Source organism: Leucoraja erinacea, chromosome 10 (genome assembly GCF_028641065.1).
Source record: "Leucoraja erinacea ecotype New England chromosome 10, Leri_hhj_1, whole genome shotgun sequence".
Taxonomy (NCBI): domain Eukaryota; kingdom Metazoa; phylum Chordata; class Chondrichthyes; order Rajiformes; family Rajidae; genus Leucoraja; species Leucoraja erinaceus.
In genome coordinates, this window is record NC_073386.1 from 25361769 (window position 1) to 25382286 (window position 20518).

Here is a 20518-nt window from a genome sequence, read left to right on the forward strand (position 1 = left end):
CCCGTTCTCCCCATATCCCCTGACTTTGCTATCTTTAAGAGCCCAATCAAGCTCTCTCTTGAAAGCATCTAGATAACCGGCCTCCACCACCCACTGAGGCAGAGAATTCCACAGACTCACAACTCTCTGTGAGAAAAAGTGTTTCCTCATCTCCGTTCTAAATGGCTTACCCCTTATTCTTAAGCGGTTGCACCTGGTTCTGGACTGCCCCAACATTTGGGAACATGTTTCCTACCTCTAGCATGTCCAAACCCTTAATAATCTTACATGTTTCAATAAGAATCCCTCTCATCCTTCTAAACTCCAGAGTATACAAGCCAAGTCGCTCCATTTTCTCAGCATATAACAATCCCGACATCCTGGGAATTAACCTTGTAAACCTACGCTGCACTCCCTGAATAGCAAGAATGTTCTTCCTCAAATTAGGGGACCAAAACTACACACAATACTCTAGGTGTGGTCTCACTAGGGCCCTATACAACTGCAGAAGGATCCCTTTGCTCCTATACTCAACTCCTTTTGTTATAAAGGCCAACATGCCATTTGCTTTCTTCAATGCCTGCTGTATCTGCATGTTTACTTTCATTGACTGATGAACAAGGACCCCCAGATCCCGTTGTAATTCCCCTTTTCCTAATGACACCATTTAGATAGTAATCTGCCTTCCTGTTTTTGCTACCAAAGTGGATAACCTCACATTTATCCACTTTAAACTTCATCTGCCATGCATCTGCCCACTCACCCAACCTGTCCAAGTCACCCTGCATTCTCATAGCATCCTCCTCACATTTCACACTGCCACCCAGCTTTGTGTCATCTGCAAATTTGCTACTGTTACTTTGAATCCCTTTATCTAAATCATTGATGTATATTGTAAATAGCTGCGATCCCAGCACCGACCCGTATTCCCTTTTTAGTCATCTTCTGTTGCTCTATAAAAATTACCCAATTCTCTTGCTTCCCACTCATCTTTGCTATGTTGTACTTCTTTTCTTTGGATTTGTACTTCTATTTCCATTGGAGACCCCTTCTCCCATCTCCAATGGACCCCAACCTCTTGGACTCCCCCTTGTGGCCATCTAACTCCTTTAGATCTTTTAAACTGCCGGCGGGACATCAACCGCCTCAATCTTTCTACTCCCCTTGCTCATTCTAACCTCTTCCCCCCCCCCCTGAACGTACAGCCCTCCACTCACTGTGCAACAACCCCGAATGGGTGATCAAACGTGCCGACAAGGGAGGTGCCGTGGTAGTCTGGCACGCTGATTTCTACCGGTCTGAGGCCAGACGTCAAGTCTCAGACACCTCCTTCGACGTATCCTTGGACCATGACCCCACAGACGAGCACCAGGCCATTATCTCAAACACCATCACTGGCTACTCTCCTCCGCCAAGTGGAGCTGGTCCTTACCCTCAACAACTTTCCCTGTGACTCCTCCCATTTTCTCCAAATCCTAGGCGTAGTTATAGGGACGCGCATGGGTCCCAGCTATGCCTGCTTCTTTGTAGGGTACTTCAAACAATCTTTGTTCGAGGTGTACAGTGACCCTATCCCCGAACTACACCTCCGCTACATTGACGACTGCATTGGTGCTACCTCCTGCACCCCTGCAGAACTCACTGACTTCATCCATTTCATCACTAACCCATCCGACACTCAAATTCACCTGGACCATTTCCGACATCACCCGACCGTTTCTAGACCTCACTATCTCCATCACAGGTAACAGACTACTGACCGACATCTACTACAAACCCACTGACTCCCATGGCTATCTGGACTACACTTCTTCCCACCCTGCTTCCTGTTAGGACTCTATCCCCCTACTCCCAATTCCTCCGTCTATGTCGCATCTGCACCCAGGATGAGGTGTTCCAAACGAGGGCATTGGAGATGTCCTCATTCTTTAAGGAGCGGGGATTCCCCTCTTCAACTATAGATGAGGCTCTCACCAGGGTCTCATCTATATCCCGTAGCTCCGCTCACACTCCTTCCCCCCCATCTACCCCCCCCCCCCCCCCCACTCATAACAAGGACAGAGTCCCCCTTGTCCTCGCCTTCCACCCCACCAGCTGTAACATACAACCGATCAACCGATAATCCTCCAACATTTTCGCCACCTCCAACGGGATTCCACCACTGGCCACATCTTCCCATCTCCTCCCCTTTCGGCTTTCCGCAGACCGCTCCCTCTGTAACTACCTGGTCAATACGTCCCAAACCACCCCCTCCCCTGATACTTTCCCTTGCAACCGCAGGAAATGCTACACTTGTCGCTTTACCTCCCCCCTCGACTCCATCCAAGGACCCAAGCAGTCTTTCCAGGTGAGGCGGAGGTTCACCTGCACCTCCTCCAACCTCATCTATTGCATCCTCTGTTATAGGTTTCAACTGCTCTACATCGGTGAGACCAAGCACAGGCTTGGCGATCGCTTCGCCCAACACCTCCGCTCAGTTCGCATTAACCAACTGTCCCTCCCATTCCGAATCCGACCTTTCTGTCCTGGGCCTCCTCCATGGCCAGAGTGAGTCCCACAGCAAATTGGAGGGGCAGCACCTCATATTTCGCTTGGGCAGTTTACACCCCAGCGGTATGAACAATTGCTTCTCTAATTTCATGTAGTCCTTGCTTTATCCCACCTTCTCCTCCCCTTTCCAGCTCCCACAGCCTACTGTCTCTGCCTCTTACTTTCTGCATCCCCCCCCCCCCCCCCCCCCCATCAGTCTGAAGAAGGGTCTCGACCCGAAACATCACTTATTCCTTCGCTCCATAGATGCTGCCTCACCCGCTGAGTTTCTCCAACATTTTTGTCTACCTTCGATTTTTCCATATCTGCAATTCTTTCTTAAAAAACGATCGGTGCAATTTTTAGATTAATAGGCATTTATGTGTTTTTTTTAATATTTTCTTTTTTTTATTGCAGCTTGGCCTGTTTGTAGACTTTTCATGTGAAGATATTATTACTGAAGGAGATGATGTTGATGATGATCTGGAAGCGGAATTAGCTGAAATAACTGGGATGAAGCCAGTCACAAAATCCCAATCCAAAGAAAAGGGTTAGTGTTATCATTGTTTATTGTTCATCCATAATTACAACAGTTTTGTTTTGATATTTAAAACAATATGAATATTTCTCAGTTGTAAAATACATTTTATGTTAATTAATGGCCTACGTCATGGAAAGACAACTTTCCAATGAAAAATAAAAACATTTAACCACCTTTAATTCATGAACATTGTAAAATTATGATCACATCTTAGTTTTGACCAGTTGTCCTCAAAATAAATACTGGTGACCCCCAAGTTACTGTGGGGTTGCAGTCCTAGAAAACTGTACATATCACATTTTGCTTAATACAAAACCCTTTTCCCCTTTGAATTCCATTTTATAAGAGGGAATAATTCCTGCATGATATTCTTTCTCAGTAATAATGATGAGTACTAGGGCTGCAAATTTTATTCAATATCTTGTATTTTTTGTAGTGATTTCTGAATTCTGTCCGGCTAAACTGACATGAAGGGCTGTAATACAGGAGTTGCCGGTAATTTGTTTCTTTGAAAAGACATCGCCAGTCTAATAAGTTGAATGTTCTCATATCTTGCTATGACTTTAATTGTTTTACTTTCATGTTTTATAATGCGAACAGCTGAAAAGAAGAACATTTTGATAAAACTGCGTGGAGAAAATACTATTTTCTAAATGATGAACTGTTAAAGGAAGAGTGGCCTTTAATAGAGTCCTGTCTGGACTCCCTTATTGTGCTCCGCATGCATTCGAGATTTATCCGAAACACCGGTTTTGCCCTATTTTCATCCAGCATCCCTGTACTTGTTGACTCGCATCTATTCAATTATGGTCTCATGTTCAAAATTCTCAACCTCGTCTGCAGATCTTATCAAGACTTCATCCTGTAGCCATATAATTGACTGAGATATCTGTATTTCTGAAATTCCAGTCTCTGAGTATTCAGAATTTAATTGCTTCACTGCAATTGACTACAGCGTTCAAGGCCTTAAACGTCTTCAGTTCCCTATAAATTTAATAAAATAGAATTGATTGCTTGAAAAGAAATCTTAATTATAAATTACTAATCGTAGCCTCTCCTCCTCGAATATATCAAGTCTGTAAAGATGGTATATTATAAATAGTATAGTATTATAAATTAGAAAATGAAAAGATTGTCTTTTAAACGTGGCCTTAGGACTTTTTAGTATTTTCAAGAGAAAATTAATCCCATTGCTGGTTTCCTTTGTTGTATAAATCAACCTTCAAGATATGTCTAAGAAAGAACTGCAGATGCTGGAAAAATCGAAGGTAAATAAAAAAGCTGGAGAAACTCAGAGGGTGAGGCAGCATCTATGGAGCGAAGGAATGGACGATGTTTCAGGTCGAGGCCCTTCTTCAGGCTGTCGGGGGTCGGGGGGGGGGGGGGGGTGGGGGAAAAAAAAGGAAGAGGCGGAGACAGTAGGCTGAAGGAGAGCTGGGAAGGGGAGGGGAAGGAAGGAGAAAGCAAGGACTACCTGAGATTGGAGAAGTCAATGTTCATACTGCTGGAGTGTAAATTACCCAAGTGAAATATGAGGTGCTGTTCCTCCAATTTGCGGTGGGACTCTGGCCATGGAGGAGGCCAGGGATGGAAAGGTTGGATTCGGAATGGGAGGGGGAGTTGAAGTGCTGAGCGACAAGGAGATCAGGTTGGTTATTGCGAATTGAGCGGAGGTGTTGGGTGAAGGGATCGCCAAGCCTGCGCTTGGTCTCAGCGATGTAGAGCAGTTGACACCTGGAACAGTGGATGCAATAGATGAGGTTGGAGGAGGTGCAGGTGAACCTCTGCCTCACGTAGAAAGACTGCTTGGGTCCTTCGATTGAGTCAAGGGGAGAGGTAAAGCGACAAGTGTAGCATTTTGTGCGGTTGCAAGGGAAAGTACCAGGGGAGGGGGTGGTTTGGGTGCGGAGGGACAAATTGACCAGGGAGTTACGGAGGGAGCGGTCTGTGTGGAAAGCCGAAAGGGGAGGAGATGGGAAGATGTGGCCAGTGGTGGGATCCCGTTGGAGGTGGCGAAAATGTCAGAGGATTATCTGTTATATGTGACGGCTGGGGGGCTGTGGGGTGGAAGGTGAGGACAAGGGGGACTCTGTCCTTGTTACGATTAGGGGGACGGGGAGTGAGAGCGGATCTGCGGGATATAGAGGAGACCCTGGTGAGAGCCTCATCTATAGTAGAAGAGGCGAATCCCCGTTCCCTAAAGAATGAGGACATCTCCGATGCCCTGGTTTGGAACACCTCATCCTGGGTGCAGATGCGGCTCTGCCGCTCATTACGTGTTGATTAATATTTCCTGCAACATGAAGGTGGGTCTTGTGATACATAATACAGTAAGCAACTTCGGTATTCACTATCTGCCAAAGTACCAGATACATAATTATTTTCATGAGCTATAATTTGAGAACAAAAGACATTTAGTAAGTTATACCTATTTCTGATTTAGTACATTGTAATCATAGTGCCTTTACCAATGGACCACATAACACAAATGGCTGAAGAATGCATGAAGGATGTAGATGAAAATGACGATGATGAAGATTTTGAAAATGACGAGGATCTCTTGGTAAGTTATTACTTGGGAAGAAATAAAATTAATATAATATGATAAATTCGTTCTTGGAATAAATCTGTTTTTGAATATAGTCCCGTTCACAAAAAGCAAGAATGTCCAGCAGGTAGTGCTGCTTTTTCACACCTCTAAGCACCCAGGTTCAGACCTGACCTCAGGTCCACTCTGCATTGTTTGCTTATTCTTTCTTTGATCAAGGGGATTGCCCCCAGATGTTCTGGTTTCTTCCAACATCATAAGGACGTGCTGGTTTCTTAAATGGCTACTGCAGACATAAAGAGGGGTCTCATTCTGAAATGTCACCTATCCATGTTCTCCACAGATGATGCTTGCTCGCTGAGTTGCTCCAGCACTTTGTATCTTTGAATTAATAAATGAATTAATTAATAAGTTTATTGGCCAAGTATGTACACATACAAGGAATTTGCCTTGGTGCTCCGCGGAACACCAACCGTAAACCAACGGTCACATGTTACTCCCTATTGTAGGTTAATGGGAAGTAGATAGGCATGTATAAGGGAAAATAAATTACAGGAATATAGGTAGTTAAGGAGGGGTGGAATGGAGGTTGCTCTCCTGTGAGTGGCATAAACATAATGGGCTGAATGACATCTTTCTATATAACATCTGTATTTATAATCATATGAAGATTGTTTAATTCCATTCTTGTCTTTAATTGTTATGAATTATGAAGCTAATTTTAACAAATTTATTATTAAACATAAGAATAAGTGTAGGCCAATTCATTTTTCCATTCTGTTTCGTCATTCAAACACGTCATAGCTTTTCTATGACTCAATTCATATATCAACCTTGTACTGGCAAATATCTATGAATCACATCTAATATAACAATTGACCCAGCAGGCTTTCCCATTGCAGAAGAGGAATCCAAACTTCTACCGACCTCTTTGCGAGTGGTTTTGTTTAATAATCTTCCCGAGCCTGGCTATAAAATTGAATCTTTACTTCCTAGTCCTTTCCAATCAGCAGAAATAGGGTTTGTAATGTGAAATGAGCTTTCTCTTAAGGCCATAAAAAAATTGTTAAACCACTTACTAAATTCCTGGCAATGCTACTTAACTTTGTGTGCACTTTCCTTCTGGTGTGAGCCTTGGAACAAAGGTATCCTGGTAAAATATTTCTGATACTGCGTCCAAAGCCAAACTACTCTTTCTCAGTTGTGATACTTACAATTATTCAATTGTGGTTTTGTGTAGGTGTGGTTTCACTGCACTATAATCTCTAACCCAGTGTACGCAGTCCTTTAAATTTAAAGATCATTAGCTTTATTGGATACTTTTTCAGTACCCTGTTCTGATATTATACTGATCCATGTGCCCTATATTTTTATGAACTTCTTGGCTATAATATATGCTATTCATTTTGGGTACAAACTCGAAGACCTCAAATTTTCCTACATTAAAATTAATTGGCTTTAGTTTTGCCCCTTTGCTTAACCTTAATCCGTCTTTGTAAGCAGAGTAGACAAATGCATTAAATCATAATTATACCCTTTTTTGCTACCTTAGTGCCGCTTGCATCAATTCCACAAGCTTTGTTTAGTTAATACGAACTTTTGTCCAATGACTTCTGAAAGTGTACATAAATATTTTGACATTATTTTCCCTCTTCCACTTTAATCTTCCGCATTAAATGCTGACAGAAATTCCACACTGATCAAAATGTTAATTTTCTCTTTTTCGCATATAGCAGCTGTTTTTATTTATCATATGTTGCTCTCAATCAATGCTTTTTTGATTAATCTTAACATCAGTTGCACATTTTTAATTCTCACTCTTTGGAGTTCTTATTGTGCTTTGCTGCCTTTTTGTTCTTTATATCTTTCTCAACCAGCCAAATCTGCATTTTTTTCAGTTTTCTTATGCTTTTAGTTTTTTCACTCTAAAACACAATGTGGTATGTTTATTAAATGATCTCAAAGTAAAAGATTTCCAAGCAGTGATCATAACATAAAATATTTTTTGACAACTTGAATTGGAAACAAGCAACAAAGGTTGTTTATCTTGAAGAAATAAGTTACAATGAAATGAAGACCCCAGAGTTAGCCGAAGTAGGCTGGACAGATAGATTAGTAACGAAGACACATGGCAAACAATGGCTCCCATTTGGACAAAAGATAGTTGGGAAGGAATGAACTAACCATGAATAACTGATGGTGCTATGTTAAAAGAAAAACATAATAATAAAAATCATTTTTATCTGTCTCTTAGAACAGCTATAAACCCAATACAAACTATACGCAGACATGTTGGCAAAACATCCTGTCATATTGTGCTTTAAAAAGTCGATGATGTAGGATAATTTTAAATGTTAACCAAACTGGCTAGTTTACTAAAGATAATTAAATGCGTCGTCTTCATCCATTTGTTAAATATTTAGTAAATTGCTTGCATTTATGGAATGTGAATACATGTGTAATTATGTATTAAATGTGTACATCTTCAAAAGTACAAAACATTTCAGAGTTGTGGATGATTTTCATTTTTGCAGAATATCTTTTGAAACCTGAAAATATTAACAATGTGTCTGATAGCTAAACCGGTATATAATCACCACAAGATGCATCCTTTATAATTAAATTTATTAATTCTATTGTCTCTTTATTTCCACAAATATAAACCTGCACAAAATACCTACAGTCTGCATGCAAAATACTTGCTTGCCTATTGAATGACTAAAGTGTGGCAGATGATTAATTATTTGTATTTCAATGTAAATTTTATTTCTGTTAAGCAAGCTGCATTTTGCTGTGTTAATTTGGTGTAGTAATGAATTGCGTAATCGTAACCTGGATAATGTGTAAAATAATATATATTTGGAAATTGGAATTTGCTTAAATTGTATTAAAAATATTTATTTTCCAATTAAGGCTGAGTTCAAAGAAGTGGTGGAGAATGAGGAGGAAGAATCTCCAGATTCATCTTTTCCCACAGACTCTTCAGTGTCAGTAAAGCAAGAATCTCCTCAAGAATCTCATCCTCAGGTAAACAGAAGGAAAGATTATTCTTATATCATGTACTTTTATTTGTAGCACCACCATCAATTATATTTGGCTTTATTAATTAGTATTATTTGCAGAGTACCGATGATCTTTAATTTCAGAAATCTTTGCAGTATTAGAAATGTTTTGCAAGATATTCACTATGTGAAGTTCAGACAAATGAAAACATCTTCTGGAGTTCTCTTAAACACCACAACTATTCAATTAAAAAAAACATCTGAAGTTTAATTATCATGGAATTGACCACCGGTTGGCGCCGTGAGAGGCAGCCTCGCCAACAGCCTGTCTTGTCCATTTCTTCTTGTTTTTAGTCCGTTTACTTGTATGGTGGCCGATTAGGAAAAGGGGAGATGCAACGAGACCTGGGTGTCATGGTACACCAGTCATTGAAAGTAGGCATGCAGGTGCAGCAGGCAGTGAAGAAAGCTAATGGTATGTTAGCATTCATAGCAAAAGGATTTGAGTATAGGAGCAGGGAGGTTCTACTGCAGTTGTACAAGGTCTTGGTGAGGTCACACCTGGAGTATTGCGTACAGTTTTGGTCTCCTAATCTGAGGAAAGACATTCTTGCCATAGAGGGAGTACAGAGAAGGTTCACCAGACTGATTCCTGGGATGGCAGGACTTTCATATGAAGAAAGACTGGATAGACTCGGCTTGTACACACTAGAATTTAGAAGATTGAGGGGGGATCTTATAGAAACTTACAAAATTCTTAAGGGGTTGGACAGGCTAGATTCAAGAAGATTATTCCCGATGTTGGGGAAGTCCAGAACTAGGGGTCACAGTTTAAGGATAAGAGGGAAGTCTTTTTGGACCGAGATGAGAAAATATTTTTTTACACAGAGAGTGGTGAATCTGTGGAATTCTCTGCCACAGAAGGTAGTTGCGGCCAGTTCATTGGCTATATTTAAGAGGTGGCCCTTGTGGCTAAAGGGATCACGGGGTATGGAGAGAAGGCAGGGATGGGATACTGAGTTGGATGATCAGCCATGATCATATTGAATGGCGGTGCAGGTTCGAAGGGCCTACTCCTGCACCTATTTTCTATGTTTCTATGTTTTAGTTGATCTTTAGTTTTTGTATTATGTAGGGGGGTGGGGGATACTTGTTTATCTTTTCTCCCGATGGAGATTTGACTTTTTCCAATCGTATCTCCATCCGCACTGCGGTCTAACATCGTGGTGCTGGCGGCCTCTTTGTTATGGACCGACTTCAGGAACTCCTGCTGCAGGAGTTTTGACCGCCCCCCTTTGAGGGAGCCTCGATCGCCCCGTTGCGGGGGCTTCAAACACCAACTGCGGCAGCTTCTCTCTCTCCGACAGCGGATGTTTCGATCGCCCCGACCGCGGGAGAAAAGGAGGAAGAAGGTAAAGGTTATTCGCCTTCCATCACAGTGAGGAGTAACCAAAAGTAAGATGGATGCTGCCTGTGCTGGTGGGGGCTCTGAGGAATTGTCGTGTGCGGTGGTCTCTGTGTTTCTGGAGACATCGCACCACAGGAGTGTCCTGGAGTCTGGTGCAAGTGTAGATGGCTTTCTGACTGTTCAGCGAACAGGAACTGCAGAGAGAGCGACAAGCGGTCGGTGCACCTCTGTCTTAAATGACCTCCCCTTTATTCTAAGACTGTGGACCCTGATTCTGGACTTGCCCAAAATTGGGAACATTTTTCCTGCATCTAGCTTGTCCAGTCCTTTTATAGTTTTATATGTTTCTATAAGATTCCCCCTCATCCATCTAAACTCCAGTGAATACAAGCCTAGTCTTTTCAATCTCTCCTCATATGACAGTCCCGCCATCCCAGGGCTAAATCTTGTGAACCTACGCTGCACTGCCTCAATCACAAAGATGTCCTTCCTCAAATTAGGAGACCAAAACTGTACACAATAACTCCAGATGTGGTCTCACCAGAGCCCTATATAACTGCAGAAGAACCTCTTTACTCCTATACTGAAATCCTCTTGTTATGAAGGCCAGCATTCCATTCGCTTTCTTTACTGCCTGCTGTACCTGTAAGCCAACTTTCAGTGACCAGTGTACAAGGACTCCCAGCTCTCGCTGCACCTCCCCCTTACCTAACCCCATTGAGATAATAATCTGCCCCCTTGTTTTTGCTGCGAAAGTGGATAACATATCCATATTTATCCATATTATACTGCATCTGGCACACATCTGCCCACTCACTTAACCTGTCCAGGTCACCCTGCAACCTCTTAACATCCTCTTCACACTTCACACCACCACCCAGCTTTGTGTCATCTGCAAACTTGCTAGTGTTGCTCCTAATTCCCTCTTCCAAATCATTAATATATATGGTAAACAGTTGCGGCCTCAACACCGAGCCTTGCGGCACTCCACTCGCCACAGCCTGCCATTTTGAAAAGGACCCGTTCACTCCTACTCTTTGCTTCAGTCTGCCAACCAATTTTCTATCCGTATCAACACCCTACCCCCAATACCATGTGCTCTAATTTTAGTCACCAGTCTCCTGTGCGGGACCTTATCAAAGGCTTTCTGAAAGTCTAGATACACTACATCCACTGGCACCCCTTCATCCATTTTACTTGTCACATCCTCAAAAAATTCCAGAAGATTAGTCAAGCATGATTTCTTAATTACTTACAAAACTAATAGGTTAATTGAACTGCATACCAAGGCACATTTCTTGAAGAATAAAATGAAAAATTAGAACTGTTTCTGTTTACAGAACTCAGTTAGACTGGGCTTGGACTATTGTTTGCAGTTCTGATCTCCTAATTGCAAAAGAATATAACTTCTAGAGAATGTATTTTATTTCTGCAATATTACAGCGAATGGAATGCAACAATCAGGAAAATCTTAAATTCTCAGGTTCATTTCTGTAAAGTGAGGTGCAAAAAGCTAATTTAAATAAAATGAATGGGTGGAGTGGAGTGAGTAATAAGGATATGATTAAAGGAAGAATTGTTGCACACATGAGGAACAGACTAAAACTGTATGCTAACAGCTGGGTAACAGTTGCTATTGGAGCGGGAGAAATCTTAGATGTTTAAATATCATCAAGAGTGAAATGGCCTTTCCTGTGGCGTTCTTTGTTCAAGCACTGAAAATTATTTCATTTTCTCTAGTCAAGTGCAGTTTCTGCGAGTGCTGGTGGCTTACAAGATACTCTGGAAAAACGAATTCAGATGTATAGAGTTGCAATTACTAACGCAAAGAAAACTGGAGAAACCTCAAAAATGAGAAGATATGAACGAGGACTAAAGGTATGATTTATTAATGTCACATTTCAACTTTCGTGTAACTTTCAAGCTCACGTAATTTAGACTTTTCTGTAGATTGTCTCCAGAGATGCTTTAGCTTCAGTTGATGGGAAAACTTTTGCTGGTTTTGCCAAATTATGAAGTCTGGTATCTGTCTAAGCTTGGTCTAAAGAAAGATTCTGAGGCTCAAGCAATTTAACCAAAATCGTTAAGAAGTAGAATTAAAATTAATTTACAGCTGTATTTTTGGTTGGATTAATGTTGCTTTAGCACTGCTCCAAGTATATTTTAAGCAATTTTGTGCATTCACATTTTAACATATCTTGGAATTATTATTTTTTCCATAACTGCATACTAAAATGGAGAAATATCAGTTTAATGTACAATTGATTCAATGTTGTTGTCCCTTTTGTAATTTTCTGCAGGAGCTATTCATTACAAGTAATGTAGTTCATCTAAAGAATATTGAGAAAATATTTTGCTTACTGAAATTATTTGAATAGTGATTGGAAAACCTTTGAAATTTTTTTGTCAGAAATCTTAAAGTTTGTGGTTTGATATAATGTATGCAGTCTTTAACTGATTCTTATATTTAACAGACTTTGCAAACAATGCTTGTTTCTGCAAAGAAAGGTAAAAGGATAGAGGAAGCAGAAATTCCTCCCCCAGTGGCCAGTGGTAAAAGCAGTGCTCCAGTACTCCAACCTGATGCTTTAAATGCAGACGGTTTGGAAGATGAAAAAGTGGAAGACAGAGTTGCAGAAATGCTTCAAGATATACCAACACCAGCAAAACCTGTTGTGACTGTGTTACCAGTGGCGTCTTCTGTGCCCAAATCTCACAATGTTCTTGCAGAATCTGCAACTGCCATTCAGTCCGATATCAGTGATGTGTCTTCTGCAACAATTACTGATGGCTCAGGTACTGTATCAAATTCAACTGTTTTCATTTTGCCATTTAAGTAGCAATAGATTCCAGATGCTAACAGACTTGGAAGAAAGAACTACAGATGCTGGGAAAAATTGAAGGTAGACAAAAAAAGCTGGAGATACTCAGCGGGAGCATCTATGGAGCAAAGGAATAGGCTACCCTTCTTCAGACTGATGTCGGGGAGGGGAGGGGGGAAAAGAAAGGAAGAGGCGGAGAAAGTAGGTTGTAGGACAGCTGGGGAGTGGAAGGAAGGAGAAAGCAAGGACTACCTGAAATTGAAGAAGTCAATGTTATACCGCTGGGGTGTAAACTACCCAAGCGAAATATGAGGTGCTGTTCCTCCAATTAGCAGTGGGACTCACTCTGGCCGTGGAGGAGGCCCAGGACAGAAAGGTGGGATTCGGAATGGGTGGGGGAGTTGAAGTGCTGAGCCACCGGGAGATCAGGTTCGTTATTGCGAACTGAGCGGAGGTGTTGAGCGAAGCAATCGCCAAGCCTGCGCTTGGTCTCACCGATGTAGAACAGTTGGCAGCGGATGCAATAGATGAGGTTGGAGAAGGTGCAGGTGAACCTCTGCCTCACCTCGAAAGATTGCCTGGGTCCTTGGATGGAGTCGAGGGCAACCACAGGAAATGCTAGACTTGGTGCTTTACCTCCTCCCCACCGCAAATTGGAGGAACAGCACATCATATTTCGCTTGGGTACTTTACACCAAAACGGTATCAACATTAACCTCCAATTTCAGGTAGTCCCTGGTTTCCCCTTCCTTCCCCTCCCCTTCCCAACTCTCCCACAGCCTACTCTCTCCGCCTCTTCCTTTCTGTTTTCCCGCCCCCCCACTCCCCCACCAGTCTGAAGAATGGTCTCAACCCGAAACGTTGCCTATTCCTTTGCTCCATAGATGCTCCCGCTGAGTTTCTCTGGCTTTTTTGTCCACCTTCAATTTTTCCAGCATAGATGCTGCCTCACCCGCTGAGTTTCACCAGCTTTTTTGTCTACCTTGGAAGACCAAATATGTTAGGTTACTCAGATGCTTGGTTTCATGGAGTCTAGTGGCCAAGCCCAGTCGCTACATTCCCCAGCATTTTTCAGCATTATATGCCTCTTAAATCCAATGCAGGTTAAATTGATTAGGAGCAAAGGATAAGACGGGTTGCTAAACACTTTAACTACCATTCCCACACTGACCTTTCTGTCCTGGGCCTCCTCCATTGTCAGAGTGGGGCCCAGCGCAAATTAGAGGAACATCGCCTCATATTTTGATTGGGCAGCTTACACCCCAGCAGTATGAACTTTGACCTCTAACTTTAAGTAACCTTTGCTTTCCCTCCCTCTCCATCTCTCCCCTATCCCAGTTCTCCGACTAGTCTTACTGTCTCTGACTACATTTTATCTCTGTTTGCTTTTTAGTTACCTTCTTCCAACTAACAATGATCTGTTCTGCATTTCCCTTTGTCATGTTTCCACACCTTACAATTCCATATCTATACACTTCCCTTATCTATGTACCTCCCTTTCCTCTGACATCAGTCTGAAGAAGGGTGTTGACTCAAAATGTCACCCATTCCTTTTCTTCAGAGATGCTGCCTGTCCTGCTGAATTAATCCAGCATTTTGTGTCTATCTTCAGTTTTGATTTGCATCTGCAATTCCTTCCTATCCATTACATATTAAATTATTTAGCTTTACTTATTTTTAAATATTATTTTGCTTTGCTTATTTTTTTAATTATTTACACTTTGAGGTGTTGGGCACCAATTATTTAAATTATTTTTTACATTTTAAGCTATTTTCTTCAATTGTAATGTGTTAAAATCTCCCTGCATGCCAGCTTTTACATCTGGTAATGGCAATATACAATAAACAATCGGTGCAGGAGTAAACTACCTTTCAGGGTCCCTAACTGGTCAGAGAGGTGGCTTTTCTCCGGGCTGCAGCTTCGACCCGTCCTCGCAGCCTACCAGTGGGCCTGGAGCGGCGTTTCCTGTTGGGGACCGCCCAGAACCTCGGTTTCGGCGGCGGCACAGCGCTGGAGCACTATCGCGGAGCAGGCGATGCCTTGCCCAGGTCGCCGCGCTGGAGCTCCGGTGAGCTGAGACCGCTGGGTAAAACATCGTGGAGCTGCGGGACTGTGGAGCGACCAGCTGCGGGCGGCGGTGCTGAACTTTACACCGGGAGCCTGGGATCTCCAGATGAGATCGCCAGTTGTGGAGCTCCAACCGGCGCGGCCTTGTTGGCTTCAGAAGCCGCGGCCTCCAGTGCGGAAGCGGCCGTTCCAGGGTTCCCAAGCCGCTGGGAGGATTCTCCCGACGCCGGAGCAACATCACCCGGCGAGAATGGTCCGGAACATCGGGCCTCCGTAGAGGCAACTGTGGAGGCCTCAATGGGCCCGACTATTGGTGAACTGGGGTTGGGGACTGGACTTTGTGCCTTCCCTCATAGTGGGAGCCATTGTGGGGGGGATGTTCTTTGTGTTTAACACTCTTATAGGTGTTATGTCTGTATTTTTTTTTTGTGTTCTGCAAAATGGCAAAACGCATTTCACTTCACTACACCTGGGTGTATGTGAATGTGACTAATAAAATACCTTTGATACCTTTGATCTAGGAGTCCTTAGTGCATTCATGGAGACCACAGGCAATGATTAGGCAATAACTACAATGAGGAAATAATACAGAATGTGTCAAGAGAGTGAACACTTTGGACGGCTTGATTCTTTTGATTCTTTTTGATAAATATGTTTTGTGACTGAAAGTCATTTAGTAGTGCTGGAAGCAGGAGCAGTCATAAATATATTAATATAGTAAAATTAAAAAATCAGTTTTGGATTAAACACCAAACCAAATTAGGAAATAACCTGAAGTAGTCGTCTGAAACCGTCTGGCTATATATGTCAATCGTATAGTGATTTTTAAAGTCAGTATTTTATTTAATGTTTTGCAGGGTGTGATGATTCAAAGACGGAAGAGCTGTTAATTGGAAGACAGAAGGAATATAAGTTGGCTGCACTGAAAGCAAAGCAACAAGGAGATATCACAAAAGCTCTAGAATATGTAAAAATCAGCAAAGTAAAACCCTTGTCATTTTTAGTGAATCTATTAACATTTGATGTGCTGTTTCAAAATAATGAACGTATTCTACTCTGAAGATTCCTGAATGAGAAATTGGCAATTAAACTCTAATCTGATCTTCTGTTTTTTTAACAATAATTTCTTTTTTTAGCTTTGAAAGAGAAAAGCTTTACTACTGCAGTACACTTTGAAATTGCCATATCTCAAAAACAACATGTTCTCTCATATAAAATCTGAATTTGAAGGTTTTCTTATTTTATCTAAAAACAGTTAAACAAATAAAACATTTTTGAGATATTTGATGTGGCAGTTCCAACACTTCCATATATAACTAAACAATAAATATTTAAGAAACTATCATTCTAATTCATAGCATTCAAAATCTTCAAAGATTGTTAGAATATCAGCTTTGTTGGAAGTCTGACATGTGTGCAGTTGCAGGAAAGCATGATGTTTATTCGTCAACTAATGTGAGATGAATTGGGCAATACTGACTTTCTGTGGAGTAGTATTTTCTACCTGCTGTAGCTGTCACTTTTTAGTTTTTAGTTTTAGAGATACAGCATGGAAAAGGGCCATTAGGCCAACCAAGTCCGTGCTGACCAGCGATCTCCCGCACACTAACGCTATCCTACACGCACTAGGTAAATTTACAATTATACCAAGCCAATTCACCTGCAAATCTGAACATCTTTGAAGTGTTGGAGGAAACTGGAGATCCTGGAGAAAGTGCAAGCATGTCACAGGGAGAACATATAAACTCTGTACAGCCAAACACTCATAGTCAGGATCAAACTCAGGTCTCTGGCGCTGTAAGGCAGTAATACTACCGCTGCGCCACCGGACCTTCTTGTGGAGGAAATCTCAAATATTGTTTTTATTACGTCGTAGTGTCTTTAATTTTAATTTTTCCTTAAGCCTCATAGAATATAATTTCCAAAAAACATTTCCTTACATTTACCCTGAGTTTTGCTTATAGCTTAATTTACAGACTTTTGCAACAGTGCACCAGTTTCAACATATAATAGGAAGATTTAAATGTCTACGTTATTATTTTGTGTTTATTTTAGAGATTTGATACAGCGATAAAAGCTTTGCACAGCGGGGAATCAGTGGATCTAAGTAATTTGCCATCATCACTAACAGGTGTGAATGCATAAATATTGTAGAATTGTAATTATTTTTTAGCAGTTGTAAAAGTGTTTTGTGTTGAAAGGTTGGAGTAAAACAAAACTGAATCTATCAGCTTCATTCTTGAATTCATTTGCGTGGACAAAATTGTGAAAATTGTGTTACTGCACAGATGGCTTAAACAGCTCATATTACTTGCTGCAAAGTAAAGGCTGCATTGGACTAATCGTTATCAAGTATTATTATCGAAAATGCTGGCCTCTTCACTTGACCCTGCCCAACTAAGATTGCATAACTTTATTTTAGAAAAGGAAAACCTGCTTTTCATTGAGATGCCAGATAAATGTTACCAGATCAATCATCAAGATGGTATTTCTATTACATTGATTTATGTGTCAGACAATCAAACAATTCCAGTATACATAAATAGGGTTCATGTGAAAGCTGTTTCACGATTGAAATAGTAAAAAAAATGTAATTTTTTTCCCCCAACCAGTCATAATCCATGGATGACTAACCAGAGCAAATCAGAATAAGAAAGAAAAAAATCCATCTTAATTTTTCAAACAAAGCTGTTTTTCTATCTGCAACAATTTGGAGCTCTCAACACAGCACAATCTGGCTCCTGGCTGTCTATTAATTTAGAAACGTTTGTTGTATCCTTATGGCATATTCATTAACCAACCTGGCAGATTTTAATAGAATCGCAATCATATATAAAGTGACATAATACCTTTAATCCATTTTTATGTCTGACTGTTTATTTAAATGTTTTGTCAGATACCACAGTCCAAGATAAATCACCAAAGCCTTCCAATTTGATAACTCTTCCTGATCAGGAAGGAAGAGGACCTAAAATTGAACCACAGGGCAACATAGAATCAGGTAAGAAAAGTTAGGCATGCTTTGTAAATGTTCTGCATTGGTATTACTGAAATGCAATGTATTTTTTAATTTACTGGAAAAATGAAGTCTAGGCGTTCTTAATTAAGTTAAAACCCTCGGGTCATATTTCTGCATACAACATATATACAAATGAGCTGTAGACCAATATCTCAGGAACATTAAAATATTAATTTAAAGACAACTTAAGTTTCATTTTAAGTGCAAGGGCTGAAAAGTTTTCCCATTGTTGCAAATTCATAAAACTAATGGCGCACCGAGTGTGAATTTATCTTGTTTTAGAATAATTTGGTTTTGTTCATAGCGTTAATTTTTCTTTAGGAATGATACCTGATTTCTATCGCACAGTGAGCTTTGGAGTCAAAGGCATTTGTATTTTTAGCGAGTGTATGTTCATCCTTGAGTTTAAACAATTTGTGATTAAGTATATTTGGGTATGGTTTCTGAATTATACAAATAATAGAATAAGCTTAAGATTATACCACCTTGCATCCTAGCAGATGAGATGATAAGAATAAACAGCTGGAGGAGGACGGGTAACTCCAAGCCTGCTCTGCCATGGAAATACAGATCCATTGTGTCACAGAAGGAGGCTATTCAATCAATTATCTCACTAGCTTTCTTTAGAACAATTTAATCAGTCCCACTACCCCATGGCCTTAAGAATTACCTTCCCCTAATTATTCATCAGGTTCCGTTTTGAAGGTCCTGAATAACTCTTTCATCCAAGTGAACTGCCATGTTTTTCAGATGATAAACGCTCTCTTGAGCTTTCTCCCTCAATCTTTTGATCATTATTTAAAATCTGTAGGCAAAGGTTGGCTGTTGCAGTATAACATAGATAAATATGCAGTTATTTATCTTATGTTGGAAAAACAAAGATTGTGAAATCTAATTGTAAAAAGAATTGGGTGTTCTTGTATACAGGAAAAAAAGTGTAAATTGTAAAAAAAAATGTGCCTGTGAAAGAAAACATTCAGGTGAAACAAGCAGTTAAGATGCCAAATTGTACATTTGCTTTCATAGCAAGAGGTTTTAAAATGTAAGAGTAAGGAGCTGTATAAGGTCTTGGTAAGACCACACCTGGAATATTGTGTTCTTTTGTCTCCTTTCCTGAAAGTGATATACTAACCTGTGAGGGAGTGGACAGGATTTATCAGACCAAAACCTGAGACGCCAGGATTGCCACTGGAGGAGAGATGGAGTTGACTAAGTATGAATTCACTCGAGTTTAAAGATTTAGAGGGAATCCATTGAAATGGACAGCATTCTGGCAGGGTTAGACAAGTGAGATGACCAACAGCACCAGGGAAGGGAAAAGATGCATTGGAAGGAATTGCAGATGCTGGTTCAAACCGAAGATATACACAAAATCTCTGGAGTGAAGGAATGTGATGTTTCGGGTGAGACCCTTCTTCAGACTTCAGAAAGATGCAGCTAGGAGGATGAAGAGGGTACTTTTGACAATTGTACCGGTGAGGGGGCATGGGGGGGGGTTTGGAGAGAATTACACTGCAAATTAACGAACAAATTATCATTACGTTTGCTGTAACATCCTTTAATATCTGTTTCAACAGAAATTCTTATCTATATTATCTATATTAAAAGACATTTTATTTTTGTGATTCTAGGCACACCACCACCACCCAAAGACATTCTAGAAGCTCTACATCAAAGAATGGAGAAATACAAAACTGCAGCAACACAAGCTAAAACTGATGGGAATTATCGTAAAGCAAGGATGTATGAGAGAATAGTAAAGGTACATTTATCATGTGGATTTTTTTAGTTTTTTTCCAATTTAATTGGAATATGTTGATTTCTGGCTCAGGTATGGTACCTAGTGTGCCTTTGCTAATCTTGTCTTATCAATAAATAGTCATAGTCATACAGCGGGGAAACAGACCCTTCGGCCCTACTTGCCCACGCCGACCAACATGCCCCATCTACACTAGTCCCACCTGCCTACAGTGCCTACAATAGTCCCACCTGCCTACAGTGCCCTCCATAATGTTTGATTCAACTAATGTCTAAATGCTAAGGATCACCTACACCTTTGTGGTTGCAAGGTTTCTAATCAGAAGACTGAAGAGTGAGCAATGGGTCAGATGTATCCTATTTGCATAACCTTTGGATGGCTGATCTTAGAATCCTCATACAGTGCCCTCCATAATGACTGGGACCCATCATTTATATATTTGCCTCTGTACTCCACAATTTGAGATTTGTAAAAGAAAAAATCACATGCGGTTAAAGTGCACATTGTCAGATTTTATTAAAGGCCATTTTTATACCTTGTGGTTTCACTATGTAGAAATTACAGCTGTGTTTATACATAGTCCCCAGGGCTCGAAATTAACGGTTGCCCGGGTACCAATGGCGACCCAAAAGTCCCGCCAAGCAACCTAAATGCCATACCATTTTGCCCGGCTTAGCAAGCACCCGGGACACCTATCGTTCAACTCCGTCCGCCATCCGTGTCTGGGCCGTCGGTTCACTGCCCTCCGCCCGCTCCCCATCCGCCGGCACGGCCGGCCGCCTTGCACATGTGCACTGCGCACATCGTCCCCCTGCACATGCGCACAACCACGGCCAGCACATC

At 41.2% G+C, this 20518-nt stretch overlaps 1 protein-coding gene across 2 annotated transcripts in view; it reads left to right on the forward strand.

Moving 5' to 3' along the window:
- cc2d1b (coiled-coil and C2 domain containing 1B) overlaps positions 1 to 20518 on the forward strand; it is a 74538-nt gene that overhangs the window by 14263 nt on the left and 39757 nt on the right. The window contains exons 2-10 of one of the 2 annotated variants that reach the window (XM_055641754.1): positions 2926 to 3058; positions 5509 to 5612; positions 8511 to 8624; positions 11748 to 11885; positions 12482 to 12803; positions 15755 to 15864; positions 16953 to 17028; positions 17794 to 17898; positions 19548 to 19678. In XM_055641754.1, coding sequence (XP_055497729.1) covers positions 2926 to 3058; positions 5509 to 5612; positions 8511 to 8624; positions 11748 to 11885; positions 12482 to 12803; positions 15755 to 15864; positions 16953 to 17028; positions 17794 to 17898; positions 19548 to 19678 — 1233 coding nt within the window. Of the gene's footprint in view, positions 1 to 2925; positions 3059 to 5508; positions 5613 to 8510; positions 8625 to 11747; positions 11886 to 12481; positions 12804 to 15754; positions 15880 to 16952; positions 17029 to 17793; positions 17899 to 19547; positions 19679 to 20518 lie in introns of both variants that reach the window. The other variant, XM_055641753.1, reaches the window with a different exon arrangement.